The 23,663-nt window shown below is 42.7% G+C and overlaps 1 protein-coding gene across 16 annotated transcripts in view; it reads right to left on the reverse strand.

Annotated features, from left to right (window-relative positions):
* The window catches only part of LOC110522572 (neurexin-3b), a 628,889-nt gene that overhangs the window by 586,753 nt on the left and 18,473 nt on the right, over positions 1–23,663 (reverse strand). For all 16 annotated transcript variants that reach the window (XR_016495480.1, XR_016495481.1, XR_016495482.1 and 13 more), the window contains exon 2: positions 11,939–13,125. Coding sequence is in view for 12 of the 16 variants with exons in the window: in XM_090233216.1 (XP_090089342.1) it covers positions 11,939–12,635 (697 nt within the window). In the remaining 4 variants the exon portion in view is untranslated. The remainder of the gene's footprint in view (positions 1–11,938; positions 13,126–23,663) is intronic.

Genomic DNA, 23,663 nt, shown 5'->3' on the forward strand with positions numbered 1-23,663 from the left:
AGATTTTAAGCAAAACTAGGCCTATTTAAACTGCTTATTAAAAAAAGAGGAAGTGGAAGAAGTGTGATGAGAGAATGGGGATCAGTTTGTTTACATTATAAGAAGCCTACAAAGCAGTTTAAACAACAACTGCTCCCCAATGACATTGATTAAGGCAGCCCTCTGCACCTCTCTTATTCAGTAAGGTTGGGTTAAATGCGGAAGACACATTTCGGTTCAATGCATTGAGTTGCACAACTGACTAGGTATCCCCCTTTCCCCTTGACACCCTGGTCAGGAGAAGCACACTACATAGGAAATGCCGTTTTTGACATAGTCTTGACTGATTATAACACCAGTTCACTGAGCAGCAGAACAGCGAGAAAACAGTGCCTGATTCCAATACCCTGACACACAGACGTACTTAGCCACATGGGCAGACAGACTGAGCATGTGTTTTATGGCCAACTGTCGATTCTCTTCATCTGCTGGAGGGCAGTGTTTAGGGCTGAGCTCTGATGGAGCTGTGGGCAGGGATGATCATAACGTTTCAGCTAGGCTAACGCTAACCCAGTCACCCTGTGTGAGGCTGAGCTCTGATGGAGCTGTGGGCAGGGATGATCATAACGTTTCAGCTAGGCTAACGCTAACCCAGTCACCCTGTGTGAGGCTGAGCTCTGATGGAGATGTGGGCAGGGATGATCATAACGTTTCAGCTAGGCTAACGCTAACCCAGTCACCCTGTGTGAGGCTGAGCTTTTATCTACATTTGTCATTTGGTAGCCGCTCTTATCCAGAGCAACTTATAGGAGTAATTAGGGTTAAGTGCCTTGCTCAAGGGCACATCAATGATTGTTTTACCAAGTTAGCTGGGGGATTCTAACCGGCAACCTTTCGGTTGATGGCCCAACGCTCACTAGGCTATCTGCCCTTGTGAGGACATGGGCAGGATGAGGGCTGGGATGATGATGGTCGCTGATAATGATTATGTTCCAGCTAGCTAAGGCTAAATAAGTCATCGCGTGGGACTGATGATGGTTCTGATGTAATGTAATGATGTTGATGTTGTTTCATCTTGTGGGGCCTGAGATCAAGTCTGGGCGCTGAAGGCTGCGATGCTAGCTAAGCTAACCCAATTAATCTGTGATGTTTCAGCTAGGTTTAGGCTAACGTCGTCATCATGAAGGGCTGAGGGCTGGGATGCTGCTGAGGATGTTGCTCATGTTTATGCTAGGCTAACGCAGTCATCATGAAGGGTTGAGATGACGATGAGGATGTTGCTGATGTTTAAGCTAGGCTAGGCTAAGCTAACTCAGTCACCCTGTGCTCTTACTTTAGTTTAGTCCATGTAGTGTTCTCATCCACAGTTAAACAGGGAAAACTGAGTGGACAAATAACCCATCCCAGTCTAGCAGCTACATGCTTCTTAGACCTAGTGAGGCCAGCAATCTGCCTGCTGGGTGAAGCCTGGTCCAGCCACCTCTAGGCTAGCAAACTGTAGCTATACGCCTTCCACATGCAAACACACACGCAAAGTGAACACGCGCGCACACACACGCGCACACACACAGTGAACACGCACAGGTCTGACAGATTGCCCCATTACTCATTAGTGTAAACACATGATGCTGCATCAACAGCCTCAATCAGCGTAACACCGCACAGACACACACACACAGAAAGAACAGTTGCGTCTCTAATGCTGATGGGGATTATTAGCAATGTCGTAAAAATATGCTGTCTGTACTATACAACGGACAGTACATAAAGCCTGCCTGCAAGTGCAAGACTGTCCTTAGAAAAACAACAGCAAAGCTTTAGCAGTAAGTGTTGCTGTAGACACACTATGGCAACAAAAACCTTCCTGTAAGACGCAGTCGTTTGCTGATGTCAGTTTGAATTTAGTGTGGTATTTGTCCCGACATTTCTGCTCTCATTATCCTCCAAATTATGCTTCAGAGTATCCGTGGTGTAATCAACAAGCAGCCACATCAGCTAAGACTGACAGAGACAGACACAGAGAGAGAGACACATAGAGAGAGATAAAGAGAGAGAGCTAGAGAGAGAAAGAGCCTGGACTGCTGTGTGTGAGCTGGACACCAAGTCTAGCTAAGGCCGCAGCAGAGTGCCGTTCTCCTGTCTAGTGGCATTTGTCCTCTCCATAATAGGGCTGCTGTGTTGTGAATTATAAACTCTGTCCTGGGGCGACGACATGGCCCTCTATTCAACTGTTGTCCTGAATCACAAGTAACCTCTTCAATCTAGGTTGTTTTAGCACAAGGATGTCATCGCCCCCACGGCCTGAGAGAAGCTCTCAAACGACTGGATGGATCTCTTCTCCTCTCTCTCCTCTTTCTCCTCTTCTCCTCTCCTCATTGTTAGAAAGAGGGAGAGAAAGAATAGAAACAGGCCTAAGGATAATGTCCAGTCACTGAGTCTGACTACAGTACAGAGGACATGTTGTAGTGTCCAGTCACTGAGTCTGACATGTTGTAGTGTCCAGTCACTGAATCTGACTACAGTACAGAGGATATGTTGTAGTGTCCAGTCACTGAGTCTGACTACAGTACAGAGGACATGTTGTAGTGTCCAGTCACTGAGTCTGACATGTTGTAGTGTCCAGTCACTGAATCTGACTACAGTACAGAGGACTTATCATCCAAGATCGCATAGCAGTTCAGACGTCTTTTGTCCTCGTCTTGTCGTGTCCTGTATATATATATATTTACAACTTTTTTCACATACATTTTATTTTTATTTTCCATCAACTCATCTTCTAAACACTCTCCTGCAACCAGCCTCACCAATTTATATTTATAAAAAAGTATTATTTACCTCAGATCTGCAATCCTTCAGGAAGCTAGCCAGAAACTCCAGGAGGCTGGCCAGAAACTAGCCAGAAGCTAGCCAGGAGCTAGCCCAGAAGCTAATCAGAAGCTAACCACGGTTTGTGGTCATCGGCTGTCCTTTAGTTCGAAAATCTATCGAAAATCTATCGCCAGTTTTGTACGGCGCAGCGCGGCTCGGAACGGAACATACCGGACCAATTTTTCTCTCCATGTCCCTGGATTTCAACTGCTCTCTGGACATTCATACCCGGATCTCACAGCTAGCTAGCTGCTATCCGTGAGACAGTCGGCTTTCGTCGATTCCGGAGCAAACATCGATTGTTCCGGTGCTAGCCAGCTCCGTCAATCACGCCTGAGTTCCATCATTCACTCCTGGGCTGCAGTCACCTATCCGGACCCGTTTCACTGCCTACGCGGAGCCCCACCGGGCCTTCACAACCGGACTGCCGACGTTATCTACCTGAAGGAGATCCGGCTGGCTCCTCTGTCGCGACGTTACCGGAACGCCCATCTGCGGCCCGCTAACCGTTAGCTGTCTTTCCGGCTGCTATCTGAATAGACAATCGGACAATTTATTTATTTGAATTATTATGTTTTCTTCTCGGGCCTCTATAACTATATCTATTGTTCTTATTTTTGTTGTTGTGTGATTTGGATTAATCCCCTCTACCACACGGAACCCCACTAATCTACTGACCGAACGCAAGAGGTGGCTAACAACAGACTCCATCCTATGCTAGCTTGCTACCGGTTGGCTTGGCTAGCTGTCTAAATCGCCGTGACCCTAAACCAACCTCTCCACTCACTGGACCCTTTTGATCACTCGACTAAGCATGCCTCTCCTTAATGTCAATATGTCTTGTCCATTGCTGTTCTGGTTAGTGTTTATTGGCTTATTTCACTGTAGAGCCTCTAGTCCTGCTCACTATACCTTATCCAACCTATTAGTTCCACCACCCGCACATGCAATGACATCTCCTGGTTTCAATGTTTCTAGAGACAATATCTCTCTCTTCATCACTCAATACCTAGGTTTACCTCCACTGTATTCACATCCTACCTTACCTTTGTCTGTACATTATACCTTGATGCTATTTTATCGCCCCCAGAAACCTCCTTTTACTCTCTGTTCCAGACGTTCTAGACGACCAATTCTTATTGCTTTTAGTCGCACCCTTATTCTACTACTCCTATGTTCCTCTGGCGATGTAGAGGTGAATCCAGGCCCTGCAGTGCCTAGCTCCACTCCTATTCCCCAGGCGCTCTCTTTTGACGACTTCTGTAACCGTAATAGCCTTGGTTTCATGCATGTTAACATTAGAAGCCTCCTCCCTAAGTTTGTTCTATTCACTGCTTTAGCACACTCTGCCAACCCGGATGTTCTAGCTGTGTCTGAATCCTGGCTTAGGAAGACCACCAAAAATTCAGACATTTTAATTCCAAACTACAACATTTTCAGACAAGATAGAACTGCCAAAGGGGGCGGTGTTGCAATTTACTGCAAAGATAGCCTGCAGAGTTCTGTCCTACTATCCAGGTCTGTACCCAAACAATTTGAACTTCTACTTTTAAAAATCCACCTTTCTAAAAACAAGTCTCTCACCGTTGCCGCCTGCTATAGACCACCCTCTGCCCCCAGCTGTGCTCTGGACACCATATGTGAACTGATTGCCCCCCATCTATCTTCAGAGCTCGTGCTGCTAGGCGACCTAAACTGGAACATGCTTAACACCCCAGCCATCCTACAATCTAAACTTGATGCCCTCAATCTCACACAAATTATCAATGAACCTACCAGGTACCTCCCCAAAGCCTTAAACACGGGCACCCTCTTAGATATCATCCTAACCAACTTCCCCTCTAAATACACCTCTGCTGTCTTCAACCAAGATCTCAGCGATCACTGCCTCATTGCCTGCATCCGTAATGGGTCAGCGGTCAAACGACCTCCTCTCATCACTGTAAAACGCTCCCTGAAACACTTCAGCGAGCAGGCCTTTCTAATCGACCTGGCCGGGGTATCCTGGAAGGATATTGACCTCATCCCGTCAGTAGAGGATGCCTGGATATTTTTTAAAAATGCCTTCCTAACCATCTTAAATAAACATGCCCCATTCAAGAAATTTAGAACCAGGAACAGATATAGCCCTTGGTTCTCCCCAGACCTGACTGCCCTTAATCAACACAAAAACGTCCTATGGCGTTCTGCATTAGCATCGAACAGCCCCCGTGATATGCAGCTGTTCAGGGAAGCTAGAAACCATTATACACAGGCAGTTAGAAAAGCCAAGGCTAGCTTTTTCAAGCAGAAATTTGCTTCTTGCAACACTAACTCAAAAAAGTTCTGGGACACTGTAAAGTCCATGGAGAATAAGAACACCTCCTCCCAGCTGCCCAGTGCACTGAAGATAGGAAACACTGTCACCACTGATAAATCCACCATAATTGAAAATTTCAATAAGCATTTTTCTACTGCTGGCCATGCTTTCCACCTGGCTACTCCTACCCCTGTCAACAGCACTGCACCCCCAACAGCAACTCGCCCAAGCCTTCCCCATTTCTCCTTCTCCCAAATCCATTCAGCTGATGTTCTGAAAGAGCTGCAAAATCTGGACCCCTACAAATCAGCCGGGCTAGACAATCTGGACCCTTTCTTTCTAAAATTATCTGCCGAAATTGTTGCCACCCCTATTACTAGCCTGTTCAACCTCTCTTTCGTGTCGTCTGAGATTCCCAAAGATTGGAAAGCAGCTGCGGTCATCCCCCTCTTCAAAGGGGGGGACACTCTTGACCCAAACTGCTACAGACCTATATCTATCCTACCATGCCTTTCTAAGGTCTTCGAAAGCCAAGTCAACAAACAGATTACCGACCATTTTGAATCTCACCATACCTTCTCTGCTATGCAATCTGGTTTCAGAGCTGGTCATGGGTGCACCTCAGCCACGCTCAAGGTCCTAAACGATATCTTAACCGCCATCGATAAGAAACATTACTGTGCAGCCGTATTCATTGATCTGGCCAAGGCTTTCGACTCTGTCAATCACCACATCCTCATCGGCAGACTCAACAGCCTTGGTTTCTCAAATGATTGCCTCGCCTGGTTCACCAACTACTTCTCTGATAGAGTTCAGTGTGTCAAATCTGAGGGTCTGTTGTCCGGACCTCTGGCAGTCTCTATGGGGGTGCCACAGGGTTCAATTCTTGGACCGACTCTCTTCTCTGTATACATCAATGAGGTCGCTCTTGCTGCTGGTGAGTCTCTGATCCACCTCTACGCAGACGACACCATTCTGTATACTTCCGGCCCTTCTTTGGACACTGTGTTAACAACCCTCCAGGCAAGCTTCAATGCCATACAACTCTCCTTCCGTGGCCTCCAACTGCTCTTAAATACAAGTAAAACTAAATGCATGCTCTTCAACCGATCACTACCTGCACCTACCCGCCTGTCCAACATCACTACTCTGGACGGCTCTGACTTAGAATACGTGGACAACTACAAATACCTAGGTGTCTGGTTAGACTGTAAACTCTCCTTCCAGACCCATATCAAACATCTCCAATCCAAAGTTAAATCTAGAATTGGCTTCCTATTTCGCAACAAAGCATCCTTCACTCATGCTGCCAAACATACCCTTGTAAAACTGACCATCCTACCAATCCTCGACTTTGGCGATGTAATTTACAAAATAGCCTCCAATACCCTACTCAACAAACTGGATGCAGTCTATCACAGTGCAATCCGTTTTGTCACCAAAGCCCCATACACTACCCACCATTGCGACCTGTACGCTCTCGTTGGCTGGCCCTCGCTTCATACTCGTCGCCAAACCCACTGGCTCCATGTCATCTACAAGACCCTGCTAGGTAAAGTCCCCCCTTATCTCAGCTCGCTGGTCACCATAGCATCTCCCACCTGTAGCACACGCTCCAGCAGGTATATCTCTCTAGTCACCCCCAAAACCAATTCTTTCTTTGGCCGCCTCTCTTTCCAGTTCTCTGCTGCCAATGACTGGAACGAACTACAAAAATCTCTGAAACTGGAAACACTTATCTCCCTCACTAGCTTTAAGCACCAACTGTCAGAGCAGCTCACAGATTACTGCACCTGTACATAGCCCACATATAATTTAGCCCTATCAACTACCTCTTTCCCAACTGTATTTAATTAATTTATTTATTTTGCTCCTTTGCACCCCATTATTTTTATTTCTACTTTGCACATTCTTCCATTGCAAAACTACCATTCCAGTGTTTTACTTTCTATATTGTATTTACCTTGCCACCAAGGCCTTTTTTTGCCTTTACCTCCCTTCTCACCTCATTTGCTCACATTGTATATAGACTTGTTTATACTTTATTATTGACTGTATGTTTGTTTTACTCCATGTGTAACTCTGTGTTGTTGTATCTGTCGAACTGCTTTGCTTTATCTTGGCCAGGTCGCAATTGTAAATGAGAACTTGTTCTCAACTTGCCTACCTGGTTAAATAAAGGTAAAATAAATAAATAAATAAATGTTGTAGTGTCCAGTCACTGAGTCTGACATGTTGTAGTGTCCAGTCACTGAGTCTGACTACAGTACAGAGGACATGTTGTAGTGTCCAGTTACTGAGTCTGACTACAGTACAGAGGACATGTTGTAATGCCCAGTCACTGAGTCTGACTACAGTACAGAGGACATGTTGTAGTGTCCAGTCACTGAGTCTGACTACAGTACAGAGGACATGTTGTAGTGTCCAGTTACTGAGTCTGACTACAGTACAGAGGACATGTTGTAGTGCCCAGTCACTGAGTCTGACTACAGTACAGAGGACATGTTGTAGTGTCCAGTCACTGAGTCTGACTACAGTACAGAGGACATGTTGTAGTGTCCAGTCACTGAGTCTGACTACTGTGCAGAGGACATGTTGTAGTGTCCAGTCACTGAGTCTGACATGCTGTAGTGTCCAGTACCTGAGTCTGACATGTTGTACAGTGTCCAGTACCTGAGTCTGACTATAGTGTCGCGGACATGTTGTAGTGTCCAGTCACTGAGTCTGACATGTTGTAGTGTCCAGTCACTGAGTCTGACATGTTGTACAGTGTCCAGTACCTGAGTCTGACTACATTACAGAGGACATGTTGTAGTGTCCAGTCACTGAGTCTGACTACAGTACAGAGGACATGTTGTAGTGTCCAGTATCTGAGTCTGACTACAGTACAGAGGACATGTTGTAGTGTCCAGTCACTGAGTCTGACTACAGTACAGAGGACATGTTGTAGTGTCCAGTCACTGAGTCTGACTACAGTACAGAGGACATGTTGTAGTGTCCAGTCACTGAGTCTGACTACTGTGCAGAGGACATGTTGTAGTGTCCAGTCACTGAGTCTGACATGCTGTCGTGTCCAGTATCTGAGTCTGACTACAGTGCAGCGGACATGTTGTAGTGTCCAGTCACTGAGTATGACTACAGTACAGAGGACATGTTGTAGTGTCCAGTCACTGAGTCTGACTACAGTACAGAGGACATGTTGTAGAGTCCAGTCACTGAGTCTGACTACTGTGCAGAGGACATGTTGTAGTGTCCAGTCACTGAGTCTGACTACAGTACAGAGGACATGTTGTAGTGTCCAGTTACTGAGTCTGACTACAGTACAGAGGACATGTTGTAGTGCCCAGTCACTGAGTCTGACTACAGTACAGAGAACATGTTGTAGTGTCCAGTCACTGAGTCTGACTACAGTACAGAGGACATGTTGTAGTGTCCAGTCACTGAGTCTGACTACTGTGCAGAGGACATGTTGTAGTGTCCAGTCACTGAGTCTGACATGCTGTAGTGTCCAGTACCTGAGTCTGACATGTTGTACAGTGTCCAGTACCTGAGTCTGACTACAGTGTCGCGGACATGTTGTAGTGTCCAGTCACTGAGTCTGACATGTTGTAGTGTCCAGTACCTGAGTCTGACTACAGTACAGAGGACATGTTGTAGTGTCCAGTCACTGAGTCTGACTACAGTACAGAGGACATGTTGTAGTGTCCAGTATCTGAGTCTGACTACAGTACAGAGGACATGTTGTAGTGTCCAGTCACTGAGTCTGACTACAGTACAGAGGACATGTTGTAGTGTCCAGTCACTGAGTCTGACTACAGTACAGAGGACATGTTGTAGTGTCCAGTCACTGAGTCTGACTACTGTGCAGAGGACATGTTGTAGTGTCCAGTCACTGAGTCTGACATGCTGTCGTGTCCAGTATCTGAGTCTGACTACAGTGCAGCGGACATGTTGTAGTGTCCAGTCACTGAGTATGACATGTTGTAGTGTCCAGTACCTGAGTCTGACATGTTGTACAGTGTCCAGTACCTGAGTCTGACTACAGTGTAGCGGACATGTTGTAGTGTCCAGTCACTGAGTCTGACTACAGTACAGAGGACATGTTGTAGTGTCCAGTCACTGAGTCTAACTACAGTGCATGTTGTACAGTGTCCAGTACCTGAGTCTGACTACAGTGCAGCGGACATGCGGTAGCACCCTTTATTATTACTGCCATTAGTATGTTGTGTTTTGGAATGCTAAACATAGCAGTGGAGGGTAGTAACTCATACAGTGCCTTGCGAAAGTATTCGGCCCCCTTGAACTTTGCGACCTTTTGCCACATTTCAGGCTTCAAACATAAAGATATAAAACTGTATTTTTTTGTGAAGAATCAACAACAAGTGGGACACAATCATGAAGTGGAACAACATTTATTGGATATTTCAAACTTTTTTAACAATTCAAAAACGGAAAAATTGGGCGTGCAAAATTATTCAGCCCCCTTAAGTTAATACTTTGTAGCGCCACCTTTTGCTGCGATTACAGCTGTAAGTCGCTTGGGGTATGTCTCTATCAGTTTTGCACATCGAGAGACTGACATTTTTTCCCATTCCTCCTTGCAAAACAGCTCGAGCTCAGTGAGGTTGGATGGAGAGCATTTGTGAACAGCAGTTTTCAGTTCTTTCCACAGATTCTCGATTGGATTCAGGTCTGGACTTTGACTTGGCCATTCTAACACCTGGATATGTTTAATTTTGAACCATTCCATTGTAGATTTTGCTTTATGTTTTGGATCATTGTCTTGTTGGAAGACAAATCTCCGTCCCAGTCTCAGGTCTTTTGCAGACTCCATCAGGTTTTCTTCCAGAATGATCCTGTATTTGGCTCCATCCATCTTCTCATCAATTTTAACCATCTTCCCTGTCCCTGCTGAAGAAAAGCAGGCCCAAACCATGATGCTGCCACCACCATGTTTGACAGTGGGGATGGTGTGTTCAGGGTGATGAGCTGTGTTGCTTTTACGCCAAACATAACGTTTTGCATTGTTGCCAAAAAGTTCAATTTTGGTTTCATCTGACCAGAGCACCTTCTTCCACATGTTTGGTGTGTCTCCCAGGTGGCTTGTGGCAAACTTTAAACAACACTTTTTATGGATATCTTTAAGAAATGGCTTTCTTCTTGCCACTCTTCCATAAAGGCCAGATTTGTGCAATATACGACTGATTGTTGTCCTATGGACAGAGTCTCCCACCTCAGCTGTAGATCTCTGCAGTTCATCCAGAGTGATCATGGGCCTCTTGGCTGCATCTCTGATCAGTCTTCTCCTTGTATGAGCTGAAAGTTTAGAGGGACGGCCAGGTCTTGGTAGATTTGCAGTGGTCTGATACTCCTTCAATTTCAATATTATCGCTTGCACAGTGCTCCTTGGGATGTTTAAAGCTTGGGAAATCTTTTTGTATCCAAATCTGGCTTTAAACTTCTTCACAACAGTATCTCGGACCTGCCTGGTGTGTTCCTTGTTCTTCATGATACTCTCTGCGCTTTTAACGGACCTCTGAGACTATCACAGTGCAGGTGCATTTATACGGAGACTTGATAACACACAGGTGGATTGTATTTATCATCATTAGTCATTTAGGTCAACATTGGATCATTCAGAGATCCTCACTGAACTTCTGGAGAGAGTTTGCTGCACTGAAAGTAAAAGGGCTGAATAACTTTGCACGCCCAATTTTTCTGTTTTTGATTTGTTAAAAAAGTTTGAAATATCCAATAAATGTCATTCCACTTCATGATTGTGTCCCACTTGTTGTTGATTCTTCACAAAAAAATACAGTTTTATATCTTTATGTTTGAAGCCTGAAATGTGGCAAAAGGTCGCAAAGTTCAAGGGGGCCGAATACTTTCGCAAGGCACTGTATCTAAAAGAACCCAACAGGGGAATTAAAAGCTTCAGTCTAAGGTAGTGAACCACAATGGAGGAGTATTCAGTGTGCATTCATTCCCTCTTGTTTCAAGATAGTTGTGTCGTCTTTTGACCGTGTCACTCTGATCTAACCAGCCAGGAAGTGGTCTAACCAGGCAGGAACAGGAAGTGGGTCAGCAGTCAGTCAAACTCACACTGGTTCTCTATACCCATAAAACCCAGATGAAAGAGAAGAAGAGCATGTGGTGTCATCTACATTAGTTTCCTTTGTCTCATAAAAAAGGCAGAACTAAAGGCATGAACAGAAATAGGATTTTACTATGAGCCTTGTCAGAGTACCACATCTCAATAAGATACATAGCAGCGATAGCCTAAGTGTCTAGAGGGAGGAAGATAAAGCTGTTACTTATTATTAAAACTATTTTCTACACTTATGGTCCCTGTAAAACAAATATTTGGATGGGAAGAGAAAGATCTGAACTTTGTAATATGACTCTTATCAAACGATACTGTATCCCTGTACAGATTTCTCCTAAAAGTAGTAATAGAAGGAGAAGCTATTTCCTCGCATACCACTTCCGATATAACGCCCACATACAACAAACATTCCCTTTTAAATCCACTGTGAAAGAGGAACCACCCACACAGAGAAGTCCTGCATTCTATAACAGTGAATCTGTATCTCGTAAATTATAAATGCAAAAACCCAAAATTGTGGGAGTGTGTTATTTTAACATGGAACTAACAATGTAACAAAAACCTTTGAGATAATATGAAGTTATCTCAATATAAACACAGTTTACATAATGTATAGTTACACAGATTTATAGTTACTTATCTACAATTAGTAACATAAATTGGTTGGTAAGACAGAATCATCTTACCTTGGCTGCAGGTCCTTCCTGTATATCCCGTTTTGGAGCAGTCGCAGTAGGGTTCTCCATCAGCCACGGAGCAGGAGCCTCCATTCTCACACGGGTTCCCAGTACAGAGACCCATCTCCTCCAGACGTACCTTCTGACTGTTGATCAGCTTGGGAACCTTGTTCCCGTAATTCAGATCTTTGATAACTCCTTTGAACGGAGGCAGCTCTCTAACCGTCGGCAGGGTGATGACCGAGGTCCTGATGTCTCCGGGTATGCCCCCGAGAAACAGGTCACTGACGACAATCATGAACTGGCGCTCTGGTCGAACATCCTCCGCCTTGGTCTGCCCGTCCAGGGCCAAGACCGTTCTGAGGTTGTGTCGGCTGACCATCGCAAAGTGCCAGCAGCTGTCGTTGACCGATTTGTCAGCAGTGACTGTGGTCTCAGCGCAATCAATGCTGAAGCGAAGCTGTAGCTTCCCTTCCGTTACAGTGAGAAGCAGGAAGTCACAGTAGCCGCCGTCGTCGAAGTAGAGGATCAGGGCGTCGGACGTGTCTGTTTTGAACTGGAAGGTGAGGTCACTTCTGGTACTGGCGTCCCAGCGGAGGTATCGTGCCCACTGGCCCTCAGAACCCCTGAACTCCAGGCCCTGACACAGGCCCAGTAGAGTACTGAGAAGCAGAAGGACACACTGAGGGAGACTAAAGGGATTCATTGTAGAAAAACACTATGTAGAGCTATAGGGTTATGCCAGTTGAGGTTAGAGGTTAGAGGGAGAAATCCTTTAGATTCGGAATAGCATCAGAGGTGTTTTCAGTTCAATGACGAATATAGGCTATTCAATGTATATACCACCTGCTCTAGTCAGGAAGGTGACGCAATATCCTTTAGACTGTGATAAAGATCTGATATTGAAATCACTGAAGTATGGGAGACCATTTAATTCCAAGTCTGAGCTGCAGATAATGGAGAAGAAACATCTGTATTCCTACTAAGGAGGATAACCTTGAGAGAATCAATCCTTAGTGTGATGAGGCTGATCCTTAGTGTGTTCTGTCAGTGATACAGAGGCCCATCGATGAGTTGTTTCCTTTGAGGCGACTGCAAGGATTAAAACACACAGCGGCCATTTTGGGTCAAGATCCGTAGCCACGTCCCAAAGTACTGTACTTCCTAGTCCAGTTTCAGGCCTTACAGAGACGTCACTGCAAAACAACAGAAATGACATTATTCAGCATACACAACACACCTATGAATCACAGCTCACCCAAAAACATACATTGACTGTAGGTTGCAACAAAAGTCTGAAATCACCATAAAAATGTTGCTGCCAGCACTTCCTACTGGAGAATTGATATATATTCACTTACCCTTTGGCCTCCCATCTAGGGCATTAAACCAGCCCGGCTGTTTTTTTCCACTGACTATTGCCAATGTAATTTCATGGGAATGATGTGGAGAGATCACTTGAAAACTAAATAGATTCACTATTGCTTTCAGAGTCATTCCAAAGGGTAGGTTTAACAGAGCAAATGAAATGTGACCGTACTTTATCACACATATATCAACAGTGATGCTACACTATATATACATAAGTATGAGGACTGCCCTTCAAGTGAGTGGTTAGGGCTATTTCAGCCACAACCATTGCTGACAGGAGTGTAAAATTGAGTGCACAGCCTTGGAATCTACATAGACAAACATTGGCAGTAGAATGGCCTTACTGAAGAGCTCAGTGACTTTCAACGTGGCACCGTCATAGGATGACACCTTTCCAACAAGTCAGTTTTGTCAAATTCCTGACCTGTAAGTGCTGTTATTGTGAAGTGGAAAAATGCCCGGGGGAATTGTTACCTGCCCCAATGCATAGTGCCAACTGTAAAGTTTGGTTTAGGAGGAATAATGGCCTGGGGCTGTTTTTTCATGGTTCGGGCTAGTTCCAGGTCCAGTGAGGGGAAATCTTAACGCTACAGCATACAATGACATTCCAGACGATTCTGTGCTTCCAACATTGTGGCAACATTGTGGGGAAGGCCCTTTCTCGTTTAAGCATGAACATGCCCCCAAGCACAACGCAAGGTCTCTACAGAAATGGTTTGTGGAGATTGGTGTGGAAGAACTTGACTGGCCTGCACAGAGCCCTGACCTAAACCCCATTGAACACCTTTGGGATGAATTGGAATGCCGACTGCGAGCCAGGCCTAATCGCCAAACACCAGTGCCCAACTTCACTAATGCTCTTGTGGCTGAATGGAAGCAAATCCCCGCAGCAATGTTCCAACATCTAGTGGGAAGCCTTCCCAGAAGAGTGGAGGCTGTTATAGCAGCAAATGGAAGACCAACACCAAATATATGCCCATAATTTTGGAATGACATGTTTGACGAGCAGGAGTTCACATATAGTACGTTTGGTCATGCAGTGTATTTAGGCCTATATAGCATTTGCAAAGTCATCAACAGCTTTTGTTTCAATTAAACCCAGAATTCAACTAAATATAGACAATACAATAGGACTAGGGTTTCAAGCTCTGGTTCATTTAAAATGCAAAGCTATTTAATTATATTTTATTTTATGCAACCAAATAGCAACATTTGAAACAGATGTATTTTCTGCTTGGATAGTTCCAACTGAGCCACTGGCTTAGTCTGTGCCTGCTTGAAGCTGTGCTGCTTGGGGAAGAGGGAGAGCAGGACCTGCTGCCTGCTTGGAGCTGTGCTGCTTGGGTAAGAGGGACAGCAGGACCTGCTGCCTGCTTGGAGCTGTGCTGCTTGGGGAAGAGGGACAGCAGGACCTGCTGCCTGCTTGGAGCTGTGCTGCTTGGGGAAGAGGGACAGCAGGACCTGCTGCCTGCTTGGTGGCTGTAGCTTCTTTCTTGGCATTCATGTAGTTCTCACGAAGCCAGTGGGATTTATGGTGCTGAGGATGCAAACATTCATATTTATTTTACATCTGTACACCGTGAGTGTTGCTGACCACTCTCCATCACTGATGTGGAGTACAGCTCCGCTGGTATGTTGTTCTGTGCAGAGGGGGGCAGCTCCTGCCTTTTATCTGTTCACTGTTCCCAGCAGGCTAGTGTTCTTTGCAATCAACTTGTCTGCCAGGGATATATATGTGACAAAGTTTTCCATGGTCACATTTCCACCTTTGCCCATGTAAGGCTCCAGGAATCTCAAACCCACAGTCTCAGACAGTCGCTCACCCGCTGGCCTGGTTTCATCTTTCCCCAGATATGGAAAGCCATTCAGCAAGTACTAACCAAAAGTTAGTCCTTTTAGCTCCTATTCATCCATTGACAACAGAACAGCATATATTAAATTATTGCAGTACTAGTGTTTCCTTATAGTAGCCAGAGAAATGCTGCTGCAGGAGTGGCCATGTGCTGAATGTTTGGACAGTGGAGTGGTCATGAGTTGAATGCATGGACAGTGTAGTGGTCATGAGTTGAATGCACGGACAGTGGAGTGATCATGAGTTGAATGCGTGGACAGTGGAGTGGTCATTAGTTGAATGCATGGACAGTGGAGTGGTCATGAGCTGAATGCACGGACAGTGGAGTGGTCATGAGTTGAATGCATGGACAGTGTAGTGGTCATGAGCAGAATGCATGGACAGTGGAGTGATCATGAGCAGAATGCATGGACAGCACGATATTCTTGCAAAAAGTGCAATTTGGAAAAAGAGCTGAATTGAATTGTTTAATTTGTTAGACAAAGTGTCATAGAAACTGCAGAACATGCTCTTTCAAAATGCATATAGAAATCATGAATGTTTTACCTGCATGGGACTGAAGGAGGATTTGATAAAGCAATGCTCCTTTCCCTGCGTCTGTCATGTACAAGATGTTACCATCACTTCATGTACAATTTGACAACTGATATGCCTAATATTGTCACTCATCAGATTGTTAATTTAATCTTGTCTATAGTCTTTAATCTTGTCTATAGTTAATATAATCTTGTAACTCTTATCAAGTTGCGAAATTAGTTTCGGTACAGTTTAAGGTGTAGATTCAATGGGCCGGCTGTGCAGGTTGACTGGCATTGTTTGTTTCCCTCTCATCAATTTGGATCGAGTCAAGGATATGTTTTGCATTATTCTAAAGGCCTACTGCAACACATAGCATGTTTTCCTTTCCCTGACAATACATCCGATTAGTGATAGAGTTACAGTCAATAATACCGTAAATAAAACAGTCCTGTATTTTACAAAGTAAAACGTAAAAGAGAATAGTATCAACATGTAAGGTGTGCGGGAATATTATTAAAACGAGAGCCACGGTTGATTAATAGGCATAACACAAACTAATCATTACATTATTGTAGTTCTAAATTAAATCAACCTCATCCTTCAGTAAGGTCTAATTTAAATTCGATTGCGAAGTAACTTGAACAATTATCGCCTATTCCATCCATTTGTCATTCATTCAGGCGGCTGGCATTGTTTGCGGCGCTGTGGATAGAGTCAAGGATATGTTTTGCATTATTCTAAAAGCCTACTGCAATATGTCACATGTTTTGGTTTCCCTGACAATACATTTGATTAGTTATAGAGTTAAAGTAAATGGAACAGTCCCATAACAGCTTATTTTTACAAAGTAATACGTAAAAGAGAATTGTATCAACCCGCTAAGTGTACGGTCAAATTACATCGCTGCTGATAAAAAGGCATAACACAAACGAATCATTACGCTGTTGTCTTTCTAAATTCAATCAACCTCTTCACCCTCTGTACCATTCTGTTAGCCTATTTTAAATTAAATGGTGAAGGTGCACAATGATTACCCATTTATCCATTTGTCATTCATTCAGTGAGGAGAGAGAGAAGCATGTCTTGACAGGTTACATTCGGAATAGGTGTGAAAATAACAAGTAAAAAGGCTCTAAATACGTTTCTGGTTGTGATTTCCAAATTCTGATAAATGAGCAGTGTAAAATACAAACATTTAGGAAAAGTCAAGGAAGGAGCAGTCAGGGAAAGAGCAGGACAAACGTCAGTGGCCATTGGCCTAGGCGGTTCAAGTGTTAAAGAATGGGATCAAGCCAGTGGCTCAGATGGAACAATCCAAGCAGTAGTTACGTCTCCTTTAAATGTTGATATTGAGTTGCGTTGTCAACCAAACACAATTAAATATTACTTTTGTTATACAGTAAATAGTTTAATGTTAAGGCTATCTTATAAAATAATATAACATTCAACTTTAAAATGAGTAACACATCCATGGCCACATTTTTAGGTTACTGTAACTATAACATTTTCAAGATAGCATGCATAGGTCGTCGCAGGGTCGTCGCAGGTCTGAGAAGATCTTCACAATTGCTGGAAAATCTGTGCAGAATCTTGAACAACATCACTTGCACCATTTAATTTAATCTCAACTGCCATCCAGGTCATTTAGTTATACTACTAGATGAAGAACTGTGATAACGCATTAAATCTGTTGAATAAATAAAGGAAATATCTGACATTGTATTCCTATTTTAACTTTGCTGTGCAGGTAAAATTGTTGAAAGCGCAGTGATATTTTGGGTGACAACTGTCGTGTTTTTACTATCATTAACTGAAGACGTCGTTTTTATCAAACATTCTGTAATAAATATTACGCGATTAAACTGATTAATCATGTAACTGTAATTAACTAGGAAGTCGGGGCACCAAGGAAAATGTTCAGATTACAAAGTTAGAATTTCCTAATATAACTTTTCAGATATTTTATATCTGATCAATTAGTCTTCGAATGAATGAATTATTTACTTTACCTCACATTAGTCTCATTCCAAACGTCGTAAATTGTTGGTTATCTGCACGAACCCAGTCTTCACTATGAGTCATCCATATATCAATTGTCTTAAATCATTTATTTACTAACTAAGTAATTCACAGAAATGCATAAACAAACAGACAAACAAAGTAAATATGGTTACACGAAATGATAGGAGAATGTGCCCTAGTGGCCTAAACCGGCATGACGGCTTGTTGTACAAAAGGGAAGTGGGGGTCGACTGAGAAGAAAAGATGATAATTATAGTAATTGAAATGCTAATCCTTTGCACATGAACGCTCACTCATTCGGGAACAACTGCAATCAATATATATATTTACGCTAGGTGTGTCGTCGGGATCTCTGCTGAAAAGTTAGTTTCTGTTGGAGAGTTTCTGTCCTCTCTCTCTTTCTCTCTCTGTTGTGGTTAGAGTGCATAGCTCAGAGGGACATTTATGCATGTTGTTGTAGGACAGGATGTCTCTGCGGTTGGTCGGTCTTCGAGTTCAATGATACCAAATTCCTAGCTGCAGACTAGTAATTAATATCAAAGACTTGTTCTTATTCTGTCGGTATCGATAGTCTAAGAGTTTAACCATGTGGTATGGTTAAAAGATTCAGCAATTGTCTCAACCTTTGTCCTCTTGTGATTGAGAGAAAACATGGTCTGTAACCTTTGTCCTCTCGTAATGGGAGAAAAACATGGTCTAGTGAGAACTTCTCAAAGTTGGGGTTTTATTCGGAATTGCAGGGCCTGTCCCAGGATGCCCGACCCTAACTGGGCTGGCTCACGGGCGGTCCTCTGATTTAGTTAAACTCAAAAGGGAATTGGAGTTTCCTTGATTAAACAGTCCAAAATCACATTACACATTTTTACAAACAGTATCATCATCACTCATTCATCTTATACAACAATTAGATGTAAACCTCATATCTGAGGCTATTATATAAACAGCGTTATGGTAATATGCCGCACCGTCTCCCACGAGCTTCACCAAAATGTAACAAACGGACCAGTTCGTAGCTGGATTCTTCACCGATCTTTTATACCTTCTCCGGAACACAAATGTTGTTCGGACCTCAAGTTCTGTGAGGTGGAAGAAATTCCATTGTTCTCTGTGAAACTTCACTCTGTCTCTATACTGTGTGGCCATGAGGCAGGGTCTTCCCTAGGAATTTACGACCTCTCTGACCACAGCAGCATGGTTGTAGGAGCAGAGAGCGGGGGATGGTGGTCTCTGTACAAAAAAAGAGGGCAACGTCATGACACAACTAAATAAAAAATCAGACATTGCTTTTCCACTGGAATTTGGTTGTGCTTTAAGATAGAGATACATTACACGTTGGAAAGTCAAAATACCTTTTCGTCTGTATTTTTGAGTTGGTGAATATAGGTTGTAATCTCCTTGATCAATGTGTCAAACAAATATTTCCAAATGATACATACTATAGTTGAAGTCGGAAGTTGACATATACCTTGGCCAAATACATTTAAAATCAGTTTTCACAATTTAATCCGATTAAAATTCCCTGTATTAGGTCAGTTAGGATCACCACTCTATTTTAAGAATGTGAAATGTCAGAATAATAGTAGAGATAATTATTTATTCAGCTTTTATTTCTTTCATCACATTCCCAGTGGATCAGACGTTTACATACACTCAATTAGTATTTTGTAGCATTGCCTTTAAATTGTTTAACTTGGGTCAAATGTTTCAGGTAGATTTCCACAAGCTTCCCACAATAAATTTGGTGGATTGTGGCCCATTCCTCCTGACAGAGCTGGTGTAACTGAGTCAGGTTTGTAGGCCTCCTTGCTCGCACACGCTTTTTCAGTTCTGCCCACTCATTTTTATAGGATTGAGGTCAGGGCTTTGTGATGGCCACTCCAATACCTTGACTTTGTTGTACTTAAGCAATTTTGCCACAACTTTGGAAGTATGCTTGGGGTCATTGTCCATTTGGAAGACCCATTTGGGACCAAGCTTTAACTTCCTGATTGATGTCTTTAGATGTTGCTTCCATATCTACACTTAATTTTCATTCCTCATGAAGTGAGGTGAAGTGCACCAGTCCCTCCTGCAGCAAGCACCCCCACACAGGATACTGCCACCCATGTGATTCACAGTTGGGATGGTGTTCTTCGGCTTGCAAGCCTCACCCTTTTACCTCCAAACATAACGATGGTCATTACGGCCAAACAGTTCTATTTTTGATGGAACAGAGGACATTTCTCCAAAAAGTAAGATCTTTGTCCTCATGTGCAGTTGCAAACTGTAGTCTGGCTTTTTTTATGGCGGTTTTGGAGCAGTGGCTTCTTCCTTGCTATGCGACCTTTCAGGTTATGTCGAAATAGAACTTGTTTTACTGTGGATATAGATACTTTTGTACCTGTTTCCTCCAGCATCTTCACAAGGTCCTTTTCTGTTGTTCCTGGGATTGATTTGCACTTTTCGCACCAACGTACGTTCATCTCTAGAAGACAGAACGCGTCTCCTTCCTGAGCGGTATGATGGCTGCATGGTCCCATTGTGTTTATACTATTGTTTGTACAGATGGATGTGGTACCTTAAGGCATTTGGAAATTGCTCCCAAGGATGAACCAGACTTGTGGAGGTCTACAATTTTTTTTCTGAGGTCTTGGCTGATTTCTTTTGATTTTCCAATGATACAAAGCAAAGAGGCACTGAGTTTGAAGGTAGGCCTTGAAATGCATCCACAGGTACACCTCCAATTGACTGAAATTATGTCAATCAGACTATCAGAAGCTTCTAAAGCCATGACATCATTTTCTGTAATTTTCCAAGCTGTTTAAAGGCACAGTCAACTTAGTTGACCCACTGGAATTGTGATAAAGCAAAATATAGGTGAAATAATTTGTCTGTAAACAATTGTTGAAATAATTACTTGTGTATTGCACAAAATAGATGTCTTAACTGACTTACCAAAACTATAGTTTGTTAACATTAAATTTGTGGAGTCGCTGAAAAACGAGTTTTAATGACTCTAACCTAAGTGTATGTAAACTTCCAACTTCAAGTATACTTTGAAATGACGTGGTGTGTCCAGTGTGATCATATTGTTACTGCCTTGTATGTCCTGCAATCAACTGAGCTGATGAGAACTGAAGCCTAGTTTGTTAAAAATGCTGATTTGATAACATCTCCGTGGTCATTAAATAGCTTTAAGTAACCAATATTAACACCAATTAAAGGTTAATGAGCATTTTTACAATTCTGGATGTGTCCTACAAATTAAATATGAACTGAAGATATCTTTGGCATTTCAGATGCCTTTAACTCTGAGTTTTGAAAGCTTGAATTGACGTGTCTCAGTCAGTATTGAAATATTATGAAAGATAAGCAAAATTTCTGGTTACCATACTATTACCATGATGTTAACACTTTCTTATGTGCTATAATGTAAAGTGCTACCAAATAAATCAATATGTGCCTTTCCTAATGACTCACACAGTAAGTTGAGCTAATGGAGTCACAATTATGAAGAATAATAATCAATCTATAATAATAATCAATCTGTCTCTTTCTCAATCCTACTATTTCCTACTCATGACTGTAGTACTATGAGGTGAGGTGGAACATGTTTTGTAGCCTGTGACATCATTGTAGCTCTGGTAGTGTGTAGACAGTGTATTCAGGAATGTGGCAAAAGTATTCAGCCAATTTGGCATTTTTCCTATTTTGTTGCCTTACAACCTGGAATTAAAATCGATTTTTTGGGGTTTGTATAATTTTGATTTACACACCATGCATACCACTTTGAAGATGCTAAATATGTTTTATTGTGAAACAAACAAGAGATAACACAAAAAAAACTGAAAACTTCAGCATGCTTAGCTATTCACCCACCCAAAGGCAATAATTTGTAGAGCCACCTGTTGCAGCAATTACGGCTTGGGGTATGTCTCTATAAGCTTAGCACATCTAGCCACTGGGATTTTTGACCATTCTTTAACTTTTTATGGCTGCAGGGGCATTATTGAGTAGCTTGGATGAAAAGGTGCCCATTGTAAACAGCCAGCTCCTCAGTCTCAGTTGCTAATATATGCATATTATTATTAGTATTGGATAGAAAACACTCTGACGTTTCTAAAACTGTTTGAATGACGTCTGTGAGTATAACAGAACTCATATAGCATAAAAAAACGGAGAAATTCCACTTCCTGTTTTTTTTCTGGGGGTGGCAGATCTTCAACCCACCTCTCATTGAAATTACAGCGAGATATGTATGAGTTTTCACTTCCTACGCCTTCCACTAGATGTCAACAGTCAATAGAACTTTGTCTGATGACTCTAATGTGAAGAGGGGTTGAATGAAACAGGAAATAGTCACCACTGCCACGAGTTGACCAAGCATTCACTATGCGCGTTCACAGGGGAAGCACCTGCGTTCCATCGCTCATTAGAAGTCATTCTATTCAAGATATATGTAAACAACATTCTAAAGATTTATTCAGTACATTGTTTGACATGTTTCTACTGACTGTTACGGAACCTTTGGACATTTCGTCACGTTATAGTGGACGCGCTTTGTGACTTTGGAATTGTTTACCAAACACGCTAACCAAAGTAGCCAATTGGACATAAATAACAGGCATTTTCGATCAAATCAAGCATTTATTGAGGACCATGGATTCCTAGGACTGCATTCTGATGAAGTTCATCAAAGGTAAGGAAACATTTATCAGGTATTTTCTGGTTTCTCTTGACTCCAACATGGCGGCTAATTTGGCTTCTGTTCTGAGCGCCGTCTCAGATTATTGCATGTGCTGCTTTTCTGAAAACTTTAAAAGAAAATCTGAGACAGCGGTTGCATTAAGGAGAGGTATATCTATAATTCCAGGTGTATAACTTGTATTATCATGTACATTTATGATGAGTATTTCTGTTGAAAGGATGTGGCTATGCAATATCACTTGATGTTTTTGGAACTAAATAGCCAATGTAAACTCAGATTATTTTATATAAATATGAACTTTATCAAACAAAGTATGCATGTATTGTGTAACATGAAGTCCTATGAGTGTCATCTGATGAAGATAATTCAAGGTTAGTGATTCATTTTATCTTTATTTCTGGTTTTTGTGAATGCTATATTTTGTTCGAAAATGTCTATGCTTATTGTGGTTTGGTGGTGACCTAACATAATCGTTTGTAGTGCTTTCGCTAAAAAGCCTATTTGAAATCGGACACTTTGGTGGGATTAACAACGAGAATAGCGTTAAAATGATATACAACACATGTATGTTTTAGGAATTGTAATTATGAGATTTCTGTGGTTTGAATTTGGCAGCCTCTATTTTCACTGGTAGTTGTCATATCGATCCCGGTATTGGGATTGCAGCCATAACAAGTTAAGGCAAAACTGATCCAGGTCCTTCAAGTTGGATGGATTCTGCTGGTGTACATACTACAGATTCTCAATTGAATTGAGGTCTGGGATTTGACTAGGCCATTCCAAGACATTTAAATGTTTCCCCTTTAACCACTTGAGTGTTGCTTTAGCAGTATACTTAGGGTCATTGTCCTGCTGGAAGGTGAACCTCCATCCCAGTCTCAAATCTCTGGAAGACTAAAACAAGTTTCCCTCAAGAATTTCACTGTATTTAGTGCCAACCATCATTCCTTTCATTCTGACCAGTTTCCCAGTCCCCGCTGATGAAAAACATCTCCACAGCATGATACTTCCCCACCATACTTCACTGTTCTCGGGGTGATGAGAGGTGTTGAGTTTGGGCCAGACATAGGGTTTTCCATGATGGCCAAAAAGCTCAGTTTTAGTCTTATCTGACCAAAGTACCTTCTTCCATATGTTTGGGGAGTCTCCCACATGCCTTTTGGCGAACACCAAACGTGTTTGCTCACTTTTTTCTTCAAGCAATGGCTTTTTTCTGGCCACTCTTCCGTAAAGCCCAGCTCTGTGAAGTGTACAGCTTAAAGTGGTCCTATGGACAGATACTT

The sequence above is a fragment of the Oncorhynchus mykiss genome, chromosome 4 (genome assembly GCF_057628025.1).
Source record: "Oncorhynchus mykiss isolate SJ-2025 chromosome 4, ASM5762802v1, whole genome shotgun sequence".
NCBI classification, from domain to species: domain Eukaryota; kingdom Metazoa; phylum Chordata; class Actinopteri; order Salmoniformes; family Salmonidae; genus Oncorhynchus; species Oncorhynchus mykiss.